The sequence below is a fragment of the Carcharodon carcharias genome, chromosome 4 (genome assembly GCF_017639515.1).
Source record: "Carcharodon carcharias isolate sCarCar2 chromosome 4, sCarCar2.pri, whole genome shotgun sequence".
Classification (NCBI taxonomy): Eukaryota; Metazoa; Chordata; class Chondrichthyes; order Lamniformes; family Lamnidae; genus Carcharodon; species Carcharodon carcharias.
In genome coordinates this window covers 94,835,525-94,859,114 of record NC_054470.1, presented here as the reverse complement: position 1 = coordinate 94,859,114, position 23,590 = coordinate 94,835,525, and the positions used below count along the sequence as shown (strand labels likewise).

Below are 23,590 nucleotides of genomic sequence, written 5' to 3'. Positions count from 1 at the left end.
ATAACTTGTGTAGCACCAAGTTCTCCTTTTGTGACATTGTCCCCATGAGTTGACCACGTCTGATGTGCTCCTAAATTATGAATGCCATCAATTTTTTTACCCGCTACATGTATCTTCTATATATTAGCAAATTTTTATAATCTGTTGTGGCTTTGTAATCTTTTTCCTGCATTCATTCAGTTGCTTTTCTACACTGCACATTTTGAACCTGACACATTTCTGGAATGTATCTCAGTGTTCTATGCATATGTGTTTATTCATATTCTATTATTGAGTACAGAAGTAGAGAAAGACAGAGGTATACCTCTTTAAAATGCTATAAAATAATGAAATGTGTACAGCATTATTCAGTCAGTTGATGATAGTCATAACACCTGACTTTTTGTCTGTTCAAGTGTGAAAAAAAAGATTGCCCCAATGCTTGAAAGAAATGGTTATTACTTTTATTATTTACTTAACATTATTGGCAGTTAAATCAAATGGTGAGTGGGTGTAACTCATCCACCTTTTATGTTCTTACTTTTGTCACCTTTAATGCATTCTCAGAAAATAACGAAAATAAAATCTCCCAACCTATCGCCACAGAACAGTAGGACTTGGGACTGGAAACAGGACCAAAATACTCTCATTTTTGTTTGTGCACTGCCAATTTGTCTAATTATACGGGTCCTTTAAATTTTTTTGCATTTCCCTGCAAACGGGATAATTTAAAGGGCCCTATTTAAATGGTAACTTAAGTGTGTGCGGACTGCATGGGAACTTTCGATTTGCTGCCTGGATGCAAGGATTAGAAGGAACATCGACCAGGACCACTCCCCACATCCTGCCAAATTACTGATTTCAACCGTGTTGAGTAGAAGGTAAGGGCATCTGTAAGTTCTTGCCCAACCCCTAATGCAAATAACTGGGTGCGACCTCCTCAAACCTGACAGCAGGTCACCTACTCACCATTTGCAATTGGTCTGAGCTGACCAAGGGACCGCAGAATACTGTGCCAATTTTATATAAAATAAATAAAGGAAAAGGGATAAGAAGTTTCACCTTGGGTGATTGAACACAGTCCATGGTTTTCTCTTTTTTCAAGTTAAATGGAGGAAAATTAATGGGCTGTGTGCTTGCAATTTCTTGAGATGCGCTCTTGGATTGAAATAGCAAATCACAGAATCACTTGCATGGTCTTCAAATTTAAAAACTTCAAAACCCCTGCATGACTGACTCACAGAAAAATCTAATCTGTTTGATAGGCTAGACTATAAAAGGAAATTTATTTCAGAAATGGCTGTTGATGGCATCAGGACCAAATGATTAACACATAGATATGATATTCCTTCCTCCACAAAATAGAGAAAGGAATGCCATTCAAGCACATTAAGAATTCATCTGCTAAAATTATGGCGAGTCATTTCTAGGACTGAAACTGCAGATTGTTTTTATTACATTTCTTTAAATTGACAAATCCTTTTCTATTAACTGTGTAAAACTACCGGATGTAGTCAAAAATGAGATGAAAGCTACATCTTGTTTGAGGCCGAAAGTGGAGGGGTTGTCTAATCAATGGGTCTTACAGCTCAGAAACAAGAGTCAAGTCTTGCAACTCTGTTGCACTTAATCTCGTGATTACCTCAACAACCTCACTCACAGAGAGAACCTTGTATCATCCTGCTATCAACTACCTCTGCCCCCCTCCACCACTTTTGCTATTCTCTCAATTACCCACATGACATTAAGATCTGGATAAGCCAAAACATCCCCCAATAAATAGGAGTAAAATTGAAGCTATCCTCTTTGGCTGCTGTAAACAACTGCAAGCATTCAACCTTGACTTCATCAATGTTCATGGATGTCACCTAAAGCTAAGCGCAGAGATGCAGGACAAAAAAAAAACAAGTTAAATTTGCAGAGTCTCTTTTATGCAGAAAAGGCACCTCACATAGAAGATGACTGAAGCCAAGCAGCAATGATTGACAGGAAGTATAACTGAATAGATACATTTTAAACAGCTTTTACAGATAAGTGAGAGGTAGTAAGTCAAGGGGAAATAGGGAGGGAGTTACGGTGAGTAGGGCTGAGACAACTGAAGGCTCTATCACCAATAATGAAACAGAAGAGGGTGGGTCAGTAAAGGAGTCCTGGAGAAAAAAAAGCAAAGGAGGGACCATAGAACAGATTGAGGCAGCAGTGGTAGGGTCCAGTTAGTCTATGTCTGCAGATAAGGATTTTGAATTCAACATGCTGGAGGACAGGGAGCCTATGGAACTTAGCATCAGATAGGATGTGGGGCAGGATGCTTTAGAGGAGCTTTTATCTGTGGAGCAGCAGCTCAAAGGGCTGGTAAGGTGAGTATTGAGGAAGTACGTTTAGAGATAATGCAAGCAAGGATTTGGGCTTTGGTGGCAATTTTATAGAAATAATGATGGCAGGCTATGGAATTTGAAACTTAGTTCTGAATACAATAGTAAGGTTAAACACCATCTCAGTTAGCCTGAACAAGTCATCAGGGAAAGAAGTAGAGCTGGTGATAAATGTGCAGATTTAGATGTCCTGCTCAACCCAAAGCACACATGATCAATTATCCATTTATAAGCTCAAAACCAGACTTCTCATTTGCACACACCTGCACCCCCCACCGCACCTCATCTTCCAGGCTTTTGCTTCCCATAACGCTAGACTTTTGGTCTGATATGTAGGTCACATCCTTCTGGATATTGGGAATGGGGTGGTGGAGCTGGTGGGCTGCCTTATATGTAACTAGGCACAGCAGCTTATATCAACTTAAAGATAACCAAATGCCCTCCATTAAAACAGTACAGCTGGTAGAATGGAAGAGATAAAAAGCAACATTGAACTGACATAAATTTATACTTTTTCTTTGCACAATGGAACATTATGAAAGCGAATAGTCATTAAATCAGCATCAATATTTTAGCCAGCATACCTGTGCATCTGCCAGCATGATATCTTTGAGCATGGGCTGTCCTCTTGGTTCTCCATGTTCCATCCTCACATAATGGACCTGGTAGCCACGTATTTGTCCGTGCTGTTTATTTGGAACTGGTGAGCGCCATGACACTGTAATAGCTGTTGAGTTCAAAGCCCCTACCTCGACTTTGCGAGGAGGACCACTAGGAACTGGAAGAATACCATTTGATTAAAAGAAAAAAAACTGATGATGCCCTGTCCCTCCCAATCAGCAGTACAAGGACAGACCCACTATTGTTCAAAAGGGATGTAGTAGGAAACTATGTCCAAAAATGCTTCATAAGCTGAAAAATGCCTGAGCTGCATCTTTCTAAAATACCAAAAATGTGGAAAAATGTGAAAAACATGGAGGAAAAGGCATAAATACTAAAAACAGAGGATAAAAGGCAGCCAAGGATAATGCTTTGAATGCCAAAGCATCACAAAATGCAAGATTTTTTAAATATCTGATTTTATAAAAATGATTCCAAAAAGATATTCATTGTGGAAAAAAAAATGACAGCCACTACTGGGTCTCTGTCCCAGGACTGTTTGCTTCTCACTGACCAACATCTCATGAAATCCAGGCAAAAATAATGCACATATGTTTCTGTGATATGCTGGTGCACTGAGAAGAATATTGAATAATTTATGTCATATAAAAGTAATTGAAAGGGACACTATTGGGGTTGGGGAGCAATATTAACAACAGTAATCTAATACATAAAGTGGTGAGGGAAGAAAAAAACATCAGGCGGGAAACTTGAAATACAAGCAATTTTGCACTACAATAGGTGTAGAGAGGTTCCAGAGTTGTAGTTCAAAAAGGAACAGAGAGGGAGAGATTCAGTGGAACGGAGGACTAGACACAACAGTTACAGAAAGGTGCAAAGTGTCGGCAAAGGAAGACTTTTTCGCCGAGAAAATTGCTGATTGGTTGTGCTAAGCCAACATACCATCCTCATCTGTGCGAATCAGTATGGGAGAGCTCTCTGGGCCTGGTCCAACGTCCGTGTGGGCAGTCATAATGATGCGGTACTCAGTCCACTTCTCCAAATGTTCCAGCAAGTACTGCGTGGTATCTGGCGGAATATCCGAGACCTCATTGGGCGAGCTGGCTTCTCGGTCATTTGCTGTGTATTTGATGGAGTATTTGGTGATGATGCCATTCTGGTTTTCTGCTGGTGGGGGCAGCCAACTTACCAAAATGCTGGTTGAGCTTGGGCTCGTGCACTTGATATCCTGAGGTGGGGCTGATGGCTCTAATTTTTTTGGAAGTTGGGTCAAGTACAGGTGAAAAGGTGAGGGAATTGTGAAAGAAAATTTAAAAAAAAAATACAAATGGGAGCAGATCCAACAACGTAAAGAAACCAAAAATCATAAAACAAAACATGTTTCCATAAATTAAATGCAACACCTTGGCTTAGAAAAGCAAATGAAGGAAAACTCAAAAATAATTTCTTACATAACGTAAGGCTAGAAAATGGGGTGATGGTAAGGAAAATAAAATTCTGAAAATGGAGCCTGCAAGTAATATTACCTACCTGTAATTATAGCTCTTACATCATGTATATTTCTTTAATTCTTCTAAGCCTTTTTTTTATTACCTACCCTTCTTGAACAGCTGCAAACAGTGGGGCGCTTTACCTTCTATATGTGTTGCAAATATTTCTACATTCCAAAAAAAAAGATCTAAGTGAAATACCAGGGTACCTACCTATCACACACAAAGAGAGGCCTGTTTACTGTCTTTGTGTGGCACCCACCTGCTACTGATGTCACGTACATCCTGTTTTTCTCCATAAAGGTCAAGTAACAAGTGTTTCTGTTAAAAATGGATCTCTTTATATCTGTTTCCATGCTTATATTTTTTAACCAATCGTGCAGCATCTATTTTTTGAGTGACAGTTCATTTTCAGCTGGTGTAATACATCACAGGAATATGTAAAGCCATACACCATAGGGGAGAAGTTTCCACTGCTCCCCTGTGGTCCTTTTTCACACAGTAATAGGGAAAAAGTGAATTCCCAAAATGTCATTGCTTTTGAACATGATATAAGTAGTAACAGAATGAGAGCCAAGCACCCTTGGGTTAATTCCCACCTGCTTGCTGCAATGAGCATGTCTGTGGACAGGGCTGAACAGGCAAATTCATATTAATGTGTATTGCAAAGTGCCAGTGGTATATAATTAATCTGGGACTCCAATTAATGCTATTTTGGACAAAATGTGCTGGAATTGAAAAGCTGAAAAAATAAAACAGAAAACCGTATAGACGTTTCTAACAGAAGTAGGACCCCAGGAGCCTTTTGCTGCCTTTTCCCTTGTTATTTTGCAAGCCATAACTTTATCTGTGTGCATGAGTGTGAATAGGTTTCCTCCACTGAGCTGTGGAAGTAGGCTTCTGGTAAAAGCAGCTCATGCTGTGACACTTAACTACTCCAGTAAAGCACTGGATGATCAGGAATGGAACTGAAGGTTATTGGTTAAGTACAATAAGGAATGATCAAATCTCCATGGGACGCAATGGTCACCATGCTGCTGTGACCAGGGGGTGCTCACTTTGGAAGGCAAGCAGCCAGGATTGAATAATGGGCCGGATAGATATTATGGGATTTGCTTCCTTAGGGCTCATCACTTTCCCTCAGGAAATTCAGTAGGTGGAATATATTGCACACACATCTTCAAAGGAAGGTTCTGAGCAGGATGCCTTATGTTTATAAAGACCAAGGTCACTTTTTCCAAAAATACAATGGTATCAACAAGACAGCATGTTGCAAAAATTTCTGAATTTTCAAACACTGTCCTGAATGCTGAGCAACTTGAGTTATTTATTGATAAAGCACCTATTTTCTCCATTACTGAAGCTGAGGGTGGGCAGGTGAGCTGCTTGGTAAAACAGATAGAATTGGTATAGGATTTCAGCCTAGGGCTGGCTCTCCCTCCAACATTTCCCCCTCTTAACAAAGAAACAATCTAGATTTTTCTTCGGCAAGTGGCCCATTTTCAAGAAATCATGGCAAATGGGAAAGAAGGAGCGCTGTGAACAGCAGTCTCTCACCTGGCCATGGCTGGAGCTCTTCAGTTTCACTCACCAACTTCATTGATGAAGCCCTACCCACTGTGCACTCACCTGGTTGACCCTGGCAAGTTGCTGACAGCTCAGGAAATAGGTCATCTGGCTGTTAAAGCCAGAATACTTGGTTAATTACTAAATTGCCTATTAGAATATTTAAATGTCTTACCCAGCAGCTTCAAGGGGGTTTCCCACTCACCTACAAACCTGCCCTGGATGAAACCCAGAAGCGGGCAGAATGATGTCAGCATCCTGGTCTGACATTATTTTTTGGAGATTTAACTCCTAGCATAAACCTGAATTTGCCTCCTCTTGCCTGGGAAAATTCCCCCCAAAGTTACCCATTTCTTTGGGCTGTTTTTAAAGATTTAAATTACCACACCTCATTCAATGGACCTCGTTGCTTCCCCCCAGCCCAACACACCCAGGAAAGGAGTCTGCAAATCCAACAGCTTGACTAACATTGATGGTTACATTCAAACTGCCCTTAGTGTTGGTGTTAGTGCCAGTATAGATTGTTGAAATAAATTTTGACCCTAAATACCAATAATAATTAAACGTTATCTCCCTTATTTGACTTTAAAAGTACAAACAGATTGAGGCTCGATGAACTCTGCATTGACATACAGGTCCTACATGGCTACTTAAAAATCAACTCTGTCAGAAAACATTCTGTGAAATAGGTATTACAACAGCAGTCAGTACCACTAGAAATAATTTTAAGTGTGAAACATAATTACCATTTCATTAAGCAGTGCACAGGATTCAATCTTGTCATTTGACCTTTAGGACTTTATTGAAAGTAATGACACTTAGAATATAATAGATCATTTTGTAGTTGGTTGACCTTTACAAGTTTTCCCATCATTCCATGCCCAATGAAATACAGATCATTATCCTCACAATGTTTTAGAAAGAAAAAGAGAAGAATGTCAAATTCTTATGAAACAAACCACAGGTTATGTTATTACTTCTGGTCATTAGAAATGTCACTTCCTGGCTCTTAATTAGAACCAATTTAAGAAAAATAGTTGGTACAGTATAAGAAACTGTGAGCCATATTGTTAAGTCATTTCTGAAGCAGTACATTTAACACAGAAACTGTGTTCAAAGAAACGTAACAAGAAAGGTCAACTAACTACGAAAGCTCCTATTCGTCATTCAAAGTGCTTGTTAGTCACTGTAAACACAAACACTGTGATGAAATCTAAACCTTTCCATTCTAAATTTCTCCTGTTTTCTCTCCTTTCAAAATCTAACTGTGTTTTATTAGAATACCACCTGCTGCATGCAGTCAGCCACTAGTTATTAGGGACAGACCTCATCAGACTAACAAGCACCCCAACAATCATGAATTAGTCACCAGAAGAAAACCTACTTGTTTCCATGGTTTGAGCTGAAATCTGTGCAGTTGAAGCTCCAAGGCCATGCTCAGAGCGGGCAGCAAGTCGGAAGAAGTACATAGTGTTTGGTTTGAGATCCTCTAAAAGGTACATTGTCTTTGGCTCAAATGTGACAAGTTGCTGTGGAAGGAAAAGACAATTGGAGAATATGTTCATTGAATGCAATTTGTAGTCAAAGTGGAGCAATACAAGATAAAAAGCAAGATTAAATCATTATGGCAGATGTAAAACTGAGCCAGCATATCTGCACATGTCCACAGCATCAGGCACTCAACAGATACAATCAAGTATAAATAAAATATGGAATTAACAAATACAGCCATAACTAAGTATGCAAACGTTTCATAATACTTCAATGAAAGCTCAAAAAGTAAAGAAAATGGTGAATTTCTGTGATCATCGAAGCTCTGATGATGGAGAGCACAACACTTTCCCATTTGAGGCACACAGTGTCAGCATCGCACATTCCCAGGACAGCTGGAGAGTAAAACTCCCTTTGTTCCACTTCAACAACATGCCTCAATCCCAACATCAGAACAATAGCCCCTACTGCACTAGCATTAATTTATTACTCTGAGGTGCTAAATTGGGTGCAATTTTTTGCTAGGGACATTACACCTCCTCAGAAGTAGGCTGAGAGCACCCAAACTAATTGCTCACAACGTCTTTAGCCATCAGATTGAAGACTTTTATCACATGAGTCTAGGTTGGTTTCGTACTCAAACACTACAGAGAGCTCTCACTCTGATCGGGCTATTACCCTGTTCCTCAGTAGTATGAAAAATCAAATGCAGCCTAAAACATGCTAAAATTTCATGATCCTGGTATTATTTTGATAAAATTATGCACAGGGATCATTCACCCATTGTAGTACTAACCTGATTCTCATCATACTGATTGTAATGGGATGATAAATCAGATATCTTCTTCAATGGTCTGGTGATCTGTTCTCTAAGTTACCCTCATGGGCAAATTGGAAAATGATCCCTATATTGTCAAATAATGTTACTAGACAAGTAGATTTAGTTGGTATTATGATCTTGTCAGATCAAGCACAGCCTATTCTTCCAGAATCAGTGCCCAAAGAGGACTAACAATGGTTAGGGGTTTCAGTGAAGAAATAAATTTATGCAGAATTTTGTCATGTACACAGTAAATAGAATATTCATTAAGTGTAGCAACACACTGGAGCACCCTTGTTCAGTGATATAGCGCAGAAAGAGCTAAAGTTTTTTTTACCATATATCACACTCACAGTGCTGAGAGATGCTGCACATCTGTTTGCAGAGGAATGTGAACACTTGGATGTGTGACCCTATCATATATCTCCTTGTGGACAGCTAACAGCAATGGTCTGTCATTAGGGTATTCACTACGTCCTATTTTTGTTTCAGTGGAGTATGTCTAATAAAATAGCGTGTGATGGAAGAAGTATGAAAAAAAATGGTTTCTACCATTCATCGGAGGAAAAAGCTGTATGACATTTGAAAGAATATTTAGCAACAGGTGTAGTAGTACTTATTCTTTGGGTTAACTTTTCCACACACTATTCCTACCTCAATTTAACACATGTGGTGGGGGGAGGTTCTGATCCTATTATAATATGCATTCAAAATAGTCCCATTTTTCCAGCTTTCACTTAATTTAATTTCATTTCCTCTGCATGAAAATGCTCATAATATCAATCTCTGCTGTGTCATACACGCAAATCAATACACTTTTAGAGGACCTGAAGTTGTTAAGTCTTCTTTAACCTACTCAGGATGATGGCCTACTGCCAGTTGACAGCATTAGGGGGTCAGTTAGCTGTACAGCTGGTTTGTGATATACAGTAACACCAACAATGCGGGTTCAATTCCCATACCGGCTGAGGTCATCCATAAAGGCCCCGTCTTCTCAACCTCACCCCTCGCCTGAGGTGTGGTGACCCTCAGGTTAAACTCACCACCAGTTGTCTCTGTCTAATGACAGCAGCCTATGTCCTCTGGGACTATGATGACTTTCACTTAGTTTAAAGACTGAGCTAAACTCCTAATTTGCATTTGTCACAATCATTGTGGTATTTTCTGAAGCTATTAGTTTCATTTGCACATTAGAAGTAAACTCAGTGCATATCAAGGAATCTACATTACATCTTTCACTTGTGTTCTACAGGGTACCATTAAGCAGTGAAAATCCAAACATCTGAATGAAATTCAAGGTTCACCGTTAATAAGGGACTTGCAAAGAGACCTGACTGAATGCCATAATGGGATGAAAAGACTGACCTGAACACAGTGCTTTCAAACACTTAATCATTGTGTCTGGAAGTGAATGTGATGATGCTGCCTAAGGAGTGGAAAATAGCACCTAAGAAGGGCACCAAGAAAGCCATGAGTAAATTTACAGCAAAGGGCAGAAAGAAGTGGCGAAGGCTGAGGAAGCAGAGTTATTCGATCCACATCTACAAAGTGATGAAGCAAGTTCACCCTGACACCAAAGCCATGAGCATTGTGAACTCCTTTGTAAATAGTATTTCTGAACAGATGAAGTCTCTTGCCTATCGGAATACAACAAGTATTCGACAATCAACTCTGACAGTTTCAGACTGCCAGACGACTGCTACTACCTGGGGAACTGGCCAATTATGCCATGTTGGATGGAACAAAGTCTGTGGCCAGCTCAAAGTAAAACTCGACAATCTACTGAAGAAAACACAACACGGGGGACCTCAGCACTCCTTATTCTTAATGCTTTACTTCCTAAGCCTAGGCAGCTACTTCAATATTTTTCTATTTTATTTCTAGTTCTGCCAGTCATACTATCCTCCAATTTAGTGTCAAAGGCAGAATGCAGGAATGATGTGAAATTTACAGGATTAAGTTTAGCTCCTTGGAAAAAAATCATTTGTTTTTTGATGTAATCTTTTGCCCTCTATGAATTCAGATATCAAAAGGTTGTTCCTCCACTGACTGATTTGCCTAAATGCACTGCCCTGATGCCAAGTCTCAGACTGTCTTCCACCAAGCTTCAAAATTCGGCAAGATTTTGAGAATGCCATTCACAATAGCACCCTCTTACTGGTGTAACTTCACCACTGTGACCGAGAAATGAATCAGTATAGAACAGCAAAATCACAAAACTGGTACAAAGTTTCAGGTGAGCCCGCTTCCTGTTACACTGATTCCTGCCCAATAGTCCTCTGTTAACTTTATGAGCACATTGGAGTCCGTCACTTCGTGTGTCAGGAAGGAGCTTTGGCAAGTTGCTGCAGTGCATCTTGTACATGGTACACACTGCGGCAGCACTGTGCATTGGTGGTGGTGGGAGTGAATTTTCAGGTGGTGGACTGGTATCAATCAACCAGACTGCCTTGACTTTGATAGTGCCAGATAGTTAACAGCCAACTTTGTTTTATTCTTCGTCTCTGCTAAGACCTATTTACCTTGCAATATAAGTGGGTTAACTCTCTTGTTAGGGTCTGGCTCAGGAAAGTGGCAGGTGTAATGCTGTGCATTCTGGTGGAAGGACATCCACTGCTACCAAAAAGCATAAGGTTGGCACATGGTAATAGTCAGCTGCAGCTGGAAACTTGGCTTCACCTCCATGCAGACTGATCTATGGGCATGGTTCCCATGGAATCGTATAATGGACCACTGACTTTGTAAAAATCTCATGCCTCACCACCTCCCTACCATCAGATAATGGCTGGATGCTGAGCTACTCTATCACTTGCCTGCAGGCTCTTGCTTATACCTTGGATCTTCTTTTCCTTCATTTCCATTTGTCTCTTCTTATTCCCTTAAAGCCTACAAATGGGCTAAGATGCCTTCTGAGACTATCCAAAGTCTTTCAGAATTTTTTGTTGTCACCCCTTTAAATATGATTCACAGGCAGTTTCCCACTCGCATCGTGAGTGTGCTCGCTTGATCTGTTCAAATCTGCACTTGACGTTCTGATAATGAGCTGAAGATAAAGAGGAAGGCACTGATATGGGCAAGAGAAAATACCTTCTCACAACTTAGATCAGGAAATAAGCAGATAATATTAATATATTTACATCAGAAACTAACAGAATTAAGCTTAAACTAACAGATCCATACATTCAGTGACTTGAAGAAAGGTGCAATATTGAAGTCTTTCTCAATCCTCCTGTTTGTGGGTGCAATATGAAAATGAATGGTGCCAAGAGTACAATTAACAGACAAAAGATAACATTTCTATTAAAAAGGGACAAGACACCCATTTTCAAAAATTTAATTCAGAGACTATATTGTACTATACCTCTTTGCCATATTCGCTTTCCCTATAATACAACTCATATCTGATGATGGTGTCCTGTCGTGGTGGTGTCCATGACAGCATAATGCTTGTGTCTGATTTCGGTTCAGCTTTGAAGTTATTTGGCTGGCTTGGAACTTGAGAAGAAAGAAAGGGGGAAAAAAGGGGTTTAATGAAATAATACAGTTCACCTCTGCCGGAAGCTCTCTGTACACACAAACCAGAATCCTTAAAGCACAGTAATCACCAATCTCTTACAGAAGCATTCTTTATTTTTAATCTGTTTGCAGTTAATCAAAAAGCTAGTTTCCCTTTCTGAAAACAAGACCAAGTATAGTTAGATTAGCTGGCAGGAGATAACTGGGCCAAGGTATGCAAGATTTATAATAAACTTTAAATATAAAATACATGCATATTTAGTCCATATTTTGAAGACATAGATTTGTCCTTAACTTTACATAATACTTTTAAGAGTTAAACTTTGGGTAATTTGGGAGGTAAAATAGTTAGAACTGGGAAATCCTTGGCAGTACGAGTTAACACAAAAATGAGTCAAAAACAAAACAACAATGTTCGTAAATAGGAAGTATGCACAATATAAACTCTTGCTGTTAATACTGATGTCTGGTGATCTTGTATGGGACACAAACAGGTTTTATTTTGCCTGCAGATTATATCATGGTACAATTTTCAGTGAATATAAAAAGTAATCCTTTGATGTTGAAGATTTATCAAGAGCAAAAGGGGATTTACTGTTCAGCAGAATATGTATTATGATTATTACTATAGTTTTACAGCTGTTTTGTTTTGAGAGGAAGCAATAGATTTTCATGCTAATGGTGATTAGTGTCAGAGCTGAGATTAGAATGAATTTGTACGTTTTACAATCCTTGTCAACATAAAGAACTGCCAGGTCAGGATAAAGCTACCTCTACCTTTTTTTAACAAGTTGCTTAACGGCAACCCTATGGTGACATTCCCATTTCATATAATAATCATCCTTTTGGCCTCTGTCAGATAGTACCAATTTAGTGCCAAAATATGGGCCATTTTTGTCATATAAATTCATGTCATTTAGGATTAGTTCGGTTCCCATTTCACTTACATTACTTACAGCTGGCAGATGGAGGAAACTTTTGTTTCCTCAGCCCCTGTTTAAAATGCAGGACCCAGAGGTGAAAAGCACATGTTATCACTTACTGTGCCACATACTATCTAATTCTTTTACAATTTACGAATTACAAGACACTAGTACTACTGGTTTTGTAAAAGATGACTCTCACCAGTCACTAATGAATTTTTCTTTTGCCAAGAATTCAAAATGTTTTGATTAATTTTATTGTGAATTTATCTTACTGCATGGGCCAACAGGAAAGAATTTTTTAAAAATCTGGTGTACACTGGATAGAAAACTTGAGATTATATATTGCACCACTTGTGTAATCCTGTAGTGTTGCACACGAGGATTCGAGACTAAGTTTATTCTTGAGATGAAGTACAGTTAGAGAATTGGGGGGTAATTTGCTGAAGGTATGGAGATGAAATTCAGCCAGCATTTCAGAGATGCATATGATGCCCCGTATTTATACAATGAGTTGATATTTTTATGTTGGGTTGAAGAGCAAAACCTGCCAATTTGGCAAGCAGAGGTATTTGGATCATAGGTGTGTCTAGGAAGTACAAGTTGAAGAGCTGGGAGATACAAAACTGAGGCACTTCAGTATTCCCAATCATAGGAAGGTGTAAGAACAGTGTGACAAGTTTACATAGGCAATTTTGACTAAGAATTAAAATGGAAAAAGTTGACAAAGTATGTGCATACATAAGATTTTAAAATACATTTAGATAAATATTAGTGCATATTGGGAAATAGGAAATAAAAATGCTCTAAAACAGATCCAAATTTCTAACACTGCCAACATTCCAAGGTGTATCAAAGTGACAGCCACAAACTCCAGTCCTACGTAACAACAAAAAGTGTGCTTTTAATTCAGAACAAGTATTTACAGACCAAAGGAATATGTACAAATAAATTATCAGACTGCAACTAAACAACCATATAGCTACAGATTATTCAAAAATATGTCACATGACCATTTTAGTTCAACAGTTTCATTGAAAAACAGCAAAAAGTAAAAGTCACTGATGGCAACTTGCAAAACATTCAGAACACAAGAGGCAAAAGAAAGGTGGCAATGGAATCACATGCAAGATGTCTGTCGTTTCTGCTTCTTCCCGCCAAGTCCTAAGTAAGAAGCATCATTTGGGATATATTTCCCTAAGTATTGGAGAATTGTTTTGCTGGATTTCAATCCTGTAATTAGATTCAGATGTGTACTGTACTTTTTTTCTTATAGTTACAACTGAGTGTTGAAGTTGCTAAGATAATAACATAGGAATGTACAGGACTCAGAGAAAGACTCTGCGATCTATCTGGTTGGTCCTAAAAATGAATACTTCAGAATCATCCCCTGCAGTAAATATCTATCCAGTTGCCTCTTAACCATTTTTCTACCCTTGGGCAGATGCAGACAGTTATTATTAACACCAGCCTGCTGTTTTATTTTCAGTAATTTATCTTCTTCCATCATTAAATTTGCTTGGTAGATGTCTTCATATCTTGTCTCATATTTTACTGTTTTTCAAGATTTTTCCATCAAAAGCAAAATGCAAATACACAGTTCTCAGACATAAGACAATGTTAAAACATGGAATAATAAATGTGATGGTGCAGGCTTAGCAATTTGAAATAGAGTATTGGTTTGCTCCTGATGTGTTCCAAATGGTAAGACAATTGTATATATTTTTGTCCTCGTTCTAATGCAGAGGAATAGATCATTTTTCTGTTGCCAATATCAGCATTAAAAGCTGTCTTTACCCCAACTTATTCCACACAATGGTGCCTTTATGTGATGCTGAATTGTGGGCACTTTGTACTAGAACCTGTACTCATTATAAGTTTTGGTGGATTAAGATTACAGAAATGAAGACGTGCTAACAAACTGCGCATTACAGTCAGAATAAAGGACAACACTCACTTGAGACCACTGGGTAATTTTCCAAGTATGTACCAGTAGCCAGGAACCATAGCTGATTCCAATGCATATTGTACAATCATGGGCAAGTTGCCCGCAATTTTCTGAGCCACACTGGTGGCAGATAAGATTCTTGATACGCCTGGAAAATTACCCCTGTTGTGCTGTGCATATTCAATGCACAAGAAAAGAACTTTCAAACTGTCAGTGTGAAGATGATTGGGATGGGAAGGAGAGGAGTGAAGTTAAGTTACAGGAGAATCTGCAGAAACTCATGGGTCTGACACATTTTTGTCAATATTCCTTTCTTAACAGGAGGCAAGAATCATAGTCCACAACTATCTTCTTTTGTTATTGAAGCAAACTATCAGAGTTGCAATCTAGTCACACTACTTAATGTTTATGTGCAAATGGTGTCTCATCCTTTGTGGTTCATTTTTGTTTTGCACCCAGTTTTTAATAATGTGGGTTTATATGGGCATTTTAAATGTACTCCAGATGCCCTAGCTAACCTAATAACAAAGTTAAGAACTTCCATTCCAACAGTTGTGTTCCTTTCCAGAGTTGGGGTCATGGGAGTTTGAGATTTAATTAGAACTTGTGCTCACATAGCATCTTTCTTTTTGGCAGTATTGTCACTGTCGTAATATAGGGAAACATGCAGACACTTTGACTACAACCGATGTTTCACCAACAGGAATGAGATACTGACCAAATAATTTGTCCTCAACACCAGGAGAACTCTCCTGTTGTTGCTGAATAGAAACATGGAGTCTTATATGTCTACCTGAGAGGGCAGATGGGGGGTCTTTATGATGGAAATAATGAGGGCTGTAGATAGGGCTTTAAACTAAATAGTGGTGGTGGGGGCAGGGGAGGGTTCTAGAGAGGAGATATGTAAGCTTACAAAGAAAAAGGGCATGACAACTTGCAGGGAAGTTATTTAGGTTGTGATTCCCAGAGTGTGACAGGAAGGGACAGAGTACACAAACATAAAAAAAACAGCAGCAAATAGGGTCAAAGGGAGAACAATACTTAAAAAGGCAAAATTAATAACCCTTTACTTAAATGCATGTAGTATTCGAAACAAGATAAATGAATTAACGGCCCAATAGAGGTTAATGGGTGTGATCTTATAGACATTACGGAGACATGATTACAAGGAATCAAAGTTGGGAACTAAATATTCGGGTATGTGACTTTTCCAAAGGACAGGCAGGAAGGAAAGGATGGTGGGGTAGCTTTGTTAATATGAGATGGAATAAGTACAATAGCAAGAAATGAGCTTGGATTGGAAGATGTAGAATCCACATGGGTGGAGGTAACAAATAACAAGGGGAAGAAGGCACTGATGGGAGTAGTCTATAGGCCCCTAATAGTAACTATACTGCAGGATAGAGAATAAATCAGGAGATAATGAGGGCATGCAAAAAAGACAGCACATTAATCATGGGTGATTTTAATCTTCATGTAGTTTGGAAAATTCAAATTGGCAGAGGTAGCCATGAGCAAGAATTCATAAAGTGTATTCGGGACAGTTTCCTAGAACAATATGTTCTGGATCCAACCAGGGATCAGGCTATTTTGGATCTGGTAATGTGCAATGAGGCAGGTTTAATAAATAATCTCAGAATAAAAGATCCCCTAAGAAACAGTGACCCTAACATGTTAGCATTTAGCATTCAGCTTGAGAGTGAGAAACTTGGGTTTGAAACAACTGTGCTAAACTTAAATAAGTGTAATTACAAAGGAATGAGGGCAGAGTTGGCTGGAGTGGACTGGGGAAGGAGTTTAGCAGAAAAGACGGTTGATAAACAATGGCAGACGTTTAAGAAAATAGCTCATGACTCGCAACAAAGATATATACCAGAGAGGAAGGAGGATTCTAGGAATGGGATAAACCAACCATGGTTAACCAAGGAAGTTAATGATTGTATGGTTTTTTTCTTTCAATTTGATACTATGTGGAAAAGCTTGGTGGTAAGTCAGAGGATTGAGAAAGCTCTAAAAACCAACAAAAGATTACCAAAAAATATAAAGAGGGAGAAAATAAACTTTGAGGGTAAACTAGCAAGTAATGTAAAAATGGACAGTAAGAGCTTCTTTAAATATATAAGAAGGAAAAGAGAGGCCAAAGTGAACATTAGCCCCTGAGAGAATGAGACTGGCGAAATAATAATGGGGAACCAGGAAATGGCAGAGGAGTTGAATAAATGCTTTGCATCAGTCTTCACAGTAGAAGATACTAATAGAATTCCAAAAAATCTAAATAATCAAGGGCAAAAGTGGGGGAGGAAATAAACACAGTAACTTATCATGAGAGGAAAAAGTACTAGGGAAGCTAATGGGGCTGAAGGCTGATAAGTCCCTGGACCTGATGAGTTGCATCCTAGGATATTAAAGGAAGTAGCTACAAAGATAGTGGGTGCACTAGTAGTAATTTTCCATGAATCCTTAGATTCTGGAAATGTCCCAGAGGATTGGAAACTACCACTGCAACACCCTTGTTCAAAAATGGGAGGGAGACAAAAAAACAGGTAACTATAGGCCAGTTAGCTTAACATCTGTCATTGGGAAAATATTAGAGTCTATTATAAAGGATGTAACAGCAGAGCATTTAGAAATGCATAATATAATCAAACAGAGTCAGCATGGCTTCATGAAGGGGAAATCATGCCTGACAATTTTTTCAGAATTCATTGAGCAGGTAACAAGCAGGCTGGATAAAGGAGAACCAGCTGATGTAATATATTTGGATTTCCAAAAGGCGTTTGATAGGGTACCACACATAAGGCTACTTAATATCAGCCCATGGTGTTGGGGGTAGTAGATTAGCATGGATAGAGGTTTGGCTAATAAATAGAAGAGAGAGTTGGGATAAGGGGGACATTGTCAGGACGGCAACCTGTAATTAGTGGAGTGCTGTAGGGATCAGTGCTGGGGCCACAATTATTTACAATATATATAATGACTTGGATGAGGGAAGTGAATGTACTATTGCCAAGTTTGCGGATGACACAAAAATAGATGGGAAGGCAAGTGTTGAGGATGACACAAAGGGTCTACAGAGGGATATAGACAGGATAAGTGAGTGGCAAAAACATGGCAGATGGAATATAATGTGGGAAAATGTGAGGTTATGCACTGTGGCAGGAAAAATAGAGGAGCTGAATGTTACTTAAATGGAGAAAGACTGCAGAAAACTATAGCACAGAGGGATTTGGGGGTCCTCGTGCATGAATCATAAAAAGCTAGCATACAAGTTCAGCAGGTAATAGGGAAGGCATATGGAATATTGGCCTTTATTTCAACGGGAATAGAATATAATAATAGGAAAGTTTTGCTAAAACTATACAAGGCACTAGTTAGACTGCACCTAGAATACTGTGAACAGTTTTGGTCCCCTTATCTAAGAAAAGATATACGGGTATTGGAGGCAGTCCAGAGAAGCTTCACTAAGTTGATCCCTGGTATGCAGGGATTTTCTTATGAGGAGAGGTTGAGTAGGTTGCGCCTGTACTCATTGGAGTTTAGAAGAATGTGGAGCGGCCTTATTGAAATGTATAAGATTCTTAGGGGGACTTGACAGGGCAGATGCTGAGAGGTTGTTTCCCCTTGTGGGCGAGTCTAGGACCAGAGGGCGTAATCTCAGAGTAAGGGGTCACCCATTTAAGACAGAGATGAGGAGGAATTTCTTCTCTCAGATGGTAGTGAATCTGTGGAATTCTTTACCGCAGAGGGCTGTAGAGGCTGGGTCGTTAAGCATATTCAAGGCTGAGATAGACAGATTTTTAATCAGTAAGGGAATCAAGAGTTATGGGGAAAAGGCAGGAAAGTGGAATTGAGGATTATCAGATCGGTCATGATCTCATTAAATGGTGGAACAGACTCGATGGGCCGAGCAGCCTACTTCTGCTCCTACATCTTATGACTTCATCCAAAAGACAGCATTTCCAATAGTGTGGCACTCCCCTGGTGCTGCACTGAAGTATCAGCCTGGATTATGTGTTCCAAGCCTCTGGAGTAGGATTTGAATCTGTGGCCTTATGTTTAACAGGTGAATATACAAAAATGCATTTGAACCTAGAAGTTAGGAGCAGGAGTAGGCCACTTGGCCCTTCAAGCCTGTTCTGCCATTCAAACCAGGCTCATGGCTGATCGGATTGTAACCTCAACTCTACATTCCCACCTACCCTCGATAACCTTTCACCCCCCTGGCTTATCAAGAATCTATCTAGCTTTGCCTTAAAAACATTCAAATACTCTACTTTCACTGCCTTTTCAGGAAGAGAGTTCCAAAGACCCTCTAAAAGAAAAAAAATTCACGTCATCCCTGTCTTAAATGGATGACACCTTATTTTTAAACACTGACCCCTAGTTCTAGATTCTCCCACAAGAGGAAACATCCTCTCCACATCTACCCTATCAAGACCCCTCAGGATCTTATATGTTACAGTCAAGTTGACCCTTTTACTCTTCTAAACTCTAGTGGATTCCAGCCTAGCATGTCCAGCCTTTCCTCATAAGACAACACACCCAATCCAGATATTAGCTTAGTAAACTTTCTCTGAACTGTTTCCAATGCATTTGCACCCTTCCTTAACTAAGGAGACCAATACCATGCACAGTACTCCCGATGTGGTCTCAACAATGCCTTGTACGATTGAAGCATAACCTCCCTACTTCTGTATTAATTTCCCTCACCATAAGCAATAACATTCTATTAGCTTTCCTAATTACTTGCTGTATTTGCATACAAGGCTTTTGCGATTCATGCCAGAAAATACTCTATTTCCCATAATACTCCATTTGTCAGATCTTGGCCTCCTTATGTCCTCCTACCTACCTTTGTCTCATCAGCAAATTTAGCAACCGTACTTTTAGTCCCTTCATCCAAGTCATTTCTGTAAGCTGTTACAAATTGAGGCCCCAGCACTGATCCCTGTGGCACATCACTCGTTACATTTTGCCAACCAGAAAATGATCCATTTATGTTGACTCTGTTTTCCATTAGCTGGCCAATCCTTGATCCATGCCAATATGTTATCCTGTGCACCTTGAGTTTTTATTTTCTGCAATAACCTTTGATATGGCACCTTATCAAATGCCTTCTGGAAATCCAAGTATAGTATATCCACTGGTTCCCCTTGATTCACAGCACATGTTACTTCTTCAAAGAGCTCCAATAAATTGGTTAAACATAATTTCCCTTTCACAAAACTATGTTGATTCTGCCTGATTACCTTGAATTTTTCTAAGTGCCCTGCTATAACATCTTTTACAAGAGCTTCTAATGGTTTCCATATGGCAGATGTTAAAATAACTGGCCTGTAATTCCCTGCTTTCTGTCTCCCTCCCTTTTTGAGTAAAATGTTCCCACTCAGCTAGCTTCAACCTTAGACTCCCATTTTCCACGGATAAAGGGAGCCCAAGAAGTTAACTTATTCATATCTCATGGATTGGTATTTTTAACCACGTATGAGATGTAATTAACTTCTTTTGATCAAACTATGGACAAAAAAAAATCACAGATCTCATTGATTCTTCTTGGATGAGTGTAAAGATTGTGAATTGAGAACAATCATGCCTCTAGAAGGAAATGAATGGTGATGGTTTCCCAGAAAATCCAGGAGAATGTCATCAAATATTTGTAGTTTGTGAGTTTACAAGTGCCCTGCACTGTCACAAAGCCATGGTTTGGACATGAATAAAGCTGGAAATGAGTGTAGACCCTCCAAACTTCATCATCAAAGAAAAATAGATATCAATGCTTTTCACTCTGAGTTAGGGGCAGCAATTGGAAGGATGGAACTGCTGTCAAATCAAGAGTTCACAAAAATAAGGGGAGAAAAATCGAAGTGGAACAAAGTGGTGAACACTTTGCTCTTTTATTATTTTTTTCTCTCTAAACTAGGGCAATGATTTAAACTAAGAGCTGAGAAGTTAAAAACTTCAATCAGGTTAAGTAAAACAGGAAGTGAATTAATAATTAAAGTATTAATAGAGGGCAGCTTCACCTGAGTGCAGATTTCATCAGAGTGCAAGAGAATTTGGCGATTCAGGGAATTCGGTGAGATTGGGAGCAAGAGGTGTTGCTTGATGTATAAAAAATAAATACAAAGAAACTGAGGACTGAAGACTAATTTACAGTCAAAACATAAAGAATATAACTATATTTAATAAATTAAACAAGCTTATTACCTAGGTTAAAAACTAGTCACTGTCATGCCACCTCCATGCCAAATAATGGCCCCGCACACCCCATGCACCCTCATACCCCATTCCATGTGCATGCCAAGTCATGTGCCCCGCCCAACCTTCATGCCATCTCCATAGCCACTCACATATTATCTACCATAGGCACAACCACAGGAGCCACGTGGAGGTTAAAAAAACTTCTCAAATATAATAACTGTTCTCACTCCTATACACTTGACAGTGAAAAAGACTTCCCATTCATAGAACCCATTAAAAGCTTTTAAACCTCAAGTAGTTAATCTCTTATAAAAACAAACTTCCATTCAGACTCCACATCAAAGACAGTTAATATTTTAATAGATTCTTCAAACTGTCAATCAAACTGTGAACACAGAACCCCCTGCTGAGATAATTGTAGCTTTTGAAATTGCAAAACCAGATGCTATTTTCCAGCAGAGGGTTTTTTGAGGCAAGGCACTTAAAAACTATGGATCATGACAGTTGTTCAGTCCTTATCCACCCTTCAAGAGAGTTTATGTCTATTACACCAATTCATGACTCCCACATTGCAGGATAAGACCCTTCCAACAGCCAAACAGGGGTCTGTGTGAACTCACCACAAAGTGCAAATGGCCATGCTGAGTTTGGACTTCCCTATATGTGAATCATGCCTTGGCCCCTTACCCCTGCGGGCAAAAAATGTAAATGTTGGAGTTGGGGGTGGGACTTCCACATCTGTGTACCACTGGCCATTTTCAGCAGTCTGCAGAGTCTTCCTGACTCCATGAAAATCTAGTCTGTTAACTCTTTCTCTCTCCACAGATGCTGCCTGACCTGTTGACTGTTTCCAGCATTTTCTGTTTTTATTTGAAAGTTTTGTTTGGCACTGCAGTACTGAAGAACAACACAATATATATTTAGCAAATATTCCACTTTTGTGAATTGATAACTTATCAAGTCAGATCTCCTCACCTTGCTGCTGCAGGAAATGCAACAGGCTACAAGCTCTATAAAGACAGGGGCGGGCTTCAGCTCAGATAGTTTCCCCATGAATTTAACAAAAAGATTTGCTGAATTTGCATTTCTAATTTTAAAAGTAGTGTAGCATAAGGCATTCATTGACATTACCTCTAATATTCGTCACAATGCCACTATCCCCCTTTTTTAAAAGCAGGATAAAGATCCCATACAAAGATAAAGACAGAACTTTATCTCTCCCTAACTGTGATCATAAAATCTTAGCCAACATTCTGGCTTCATGCCTGAACAATTTGATCACTAAATTAAATCACCCAGTCAGATTGGGCTTATCTACGGAAAGCACTCTGTCAACAATATTCATGGAATTGTACTCTCAGTGCATTTGTGGCTGAGAGTTCTAGCTCTTAATGAGGAAAAGGCTTTGAACCAAGTTGAATTATTTGAGAGGCAATTTTAATAAAGGCGAAGTTTGTCAATACCATTATCACAGCATTCTTTTGTTTATAGTCAATCTACAAGTTCTTTGTAATCTCTAACAGTACATTTTCATTCTCTAGAAGGGCACAGCAAGGCTGCTCTTTATTACTATTATATTTTCCCCTGAAGATTAAGCCTTCAGCCATCAGTAAACATCAACTAAAACATCCATCTGACACTGGTGGCATGTCAAGAACATGCTGTTGCTTTTCGTACAGGCAATGTGCTCTTGTGTATATCTGAAATCTTGCCCAATCATATGATCTGCATTGAGAATTCAGGAAATAAGATTTCATCTGTTTGATAACCTGCAGGGAAATCAAGGCCTTTAGAAAGAATATATCCACAGTATAATTTGGCTTTGTATAGTACTAAGAGGAACTCTTATCCCAGGGTACAACTGATATAAATGAATTACTTTGGGACAGGTGTCATGACCCTTAGCACCCACACCCTTTGTCACTTCATTCTGGCAGGAAAATGGGTTCCTTTTTATAGATTTACAACTGATTGAGTGGAGAACACTTAAAATCTGCAGCTCCTATAAAAGTGAACTACTCTCCAAATCTGTACACTATAGAGGAATTTTCATGTACTAGCATAATTTAGACCTGAATAGTTATGCACTGGTGAAGATTCTGCCAGAAATACACTAATAGTACAAAATTTACAGAATTATAAGCAGCTTAGATCTGTGATACAGCCTAATAAATTGGTGCCTATGGGGTGTGGCAAAACTTTCATCCTTGTTTTCAAATCTCTCCATGGCCTTACCCCAGCCTTCCTCTGTGACTTACTTTAGCCCTCTCCCTATCTGAGATCTCAGCACTGCTCCAATTCTGGCCTCTTGCATATCACCAATTTTAACTGCCCCAAAACTGGCAACTGTGCCTTCAGCTTCCTAGGCCCTAAGCTCTGGAAATCCTTCCTGGATCTCTCTGCCTCCTTTTGGATGCTATGTAAAGACAATTTCTTTGCCCAAGCGTTTGGTCACCTGCCCTTACATCCTTTGTGTGTTTCAGTGTCAAATTCTGTTTCATAGGGATCCAATGAAGTTTCTTGAGATGTTTTATTACATTGAAGGCGCTATAAAAATGGAAATTGTTGTTGGTAGGGTGGGGGGAGGGGGGGCGTGGTAGGGTCATTAGAAAATTGTGATGTGGGTACAATTCAAAATGATATGGATACATAAAGGGGAGTGC

At 39.2% G+C, this 23,590-nt stretch overlaps 1 protein-coding gene across 12 annotated transcripts in view; it reads right to left on the bottom strand.

Moving 5' to 3' along the window:
• LOC121276898 (receptor-type tyrosine-protein phosphatase delta) overlaps positions 1 to 23,590 on the bottom strand; it is a 612,167-nt gene that overhangs the window by 167,953 nt on the left and 420,624 nt on the right. For all 12 annotated transcript variants that reach the window (XM_041185518.1, XM_041185525.1, XM_041185519.1 and 9 more), the window contains 4 exons: positions 11,701 to 11,834; positions 7,413 to 7,557; positions 3,915 to 4,220; positions 2,936 to 3,129 (listed from right to left, as the gene is read on the bottom strand). In XM_041185518.1, coding sequence (XP_041041452.1) covers positions 2,936 to 3,129; positions 3,915 to 4,220; positions 7,413 to 7,557; positions 11,701 to 11,834 — 779 coding nt within the window. The remainder of the gene's footprint in view (positions 1 to 2,935; positions 3,130 to 3,914; positions 4,221 to 7,412; positions 7,558 to 11,700; positions 11,835 to 23,590) is intronic.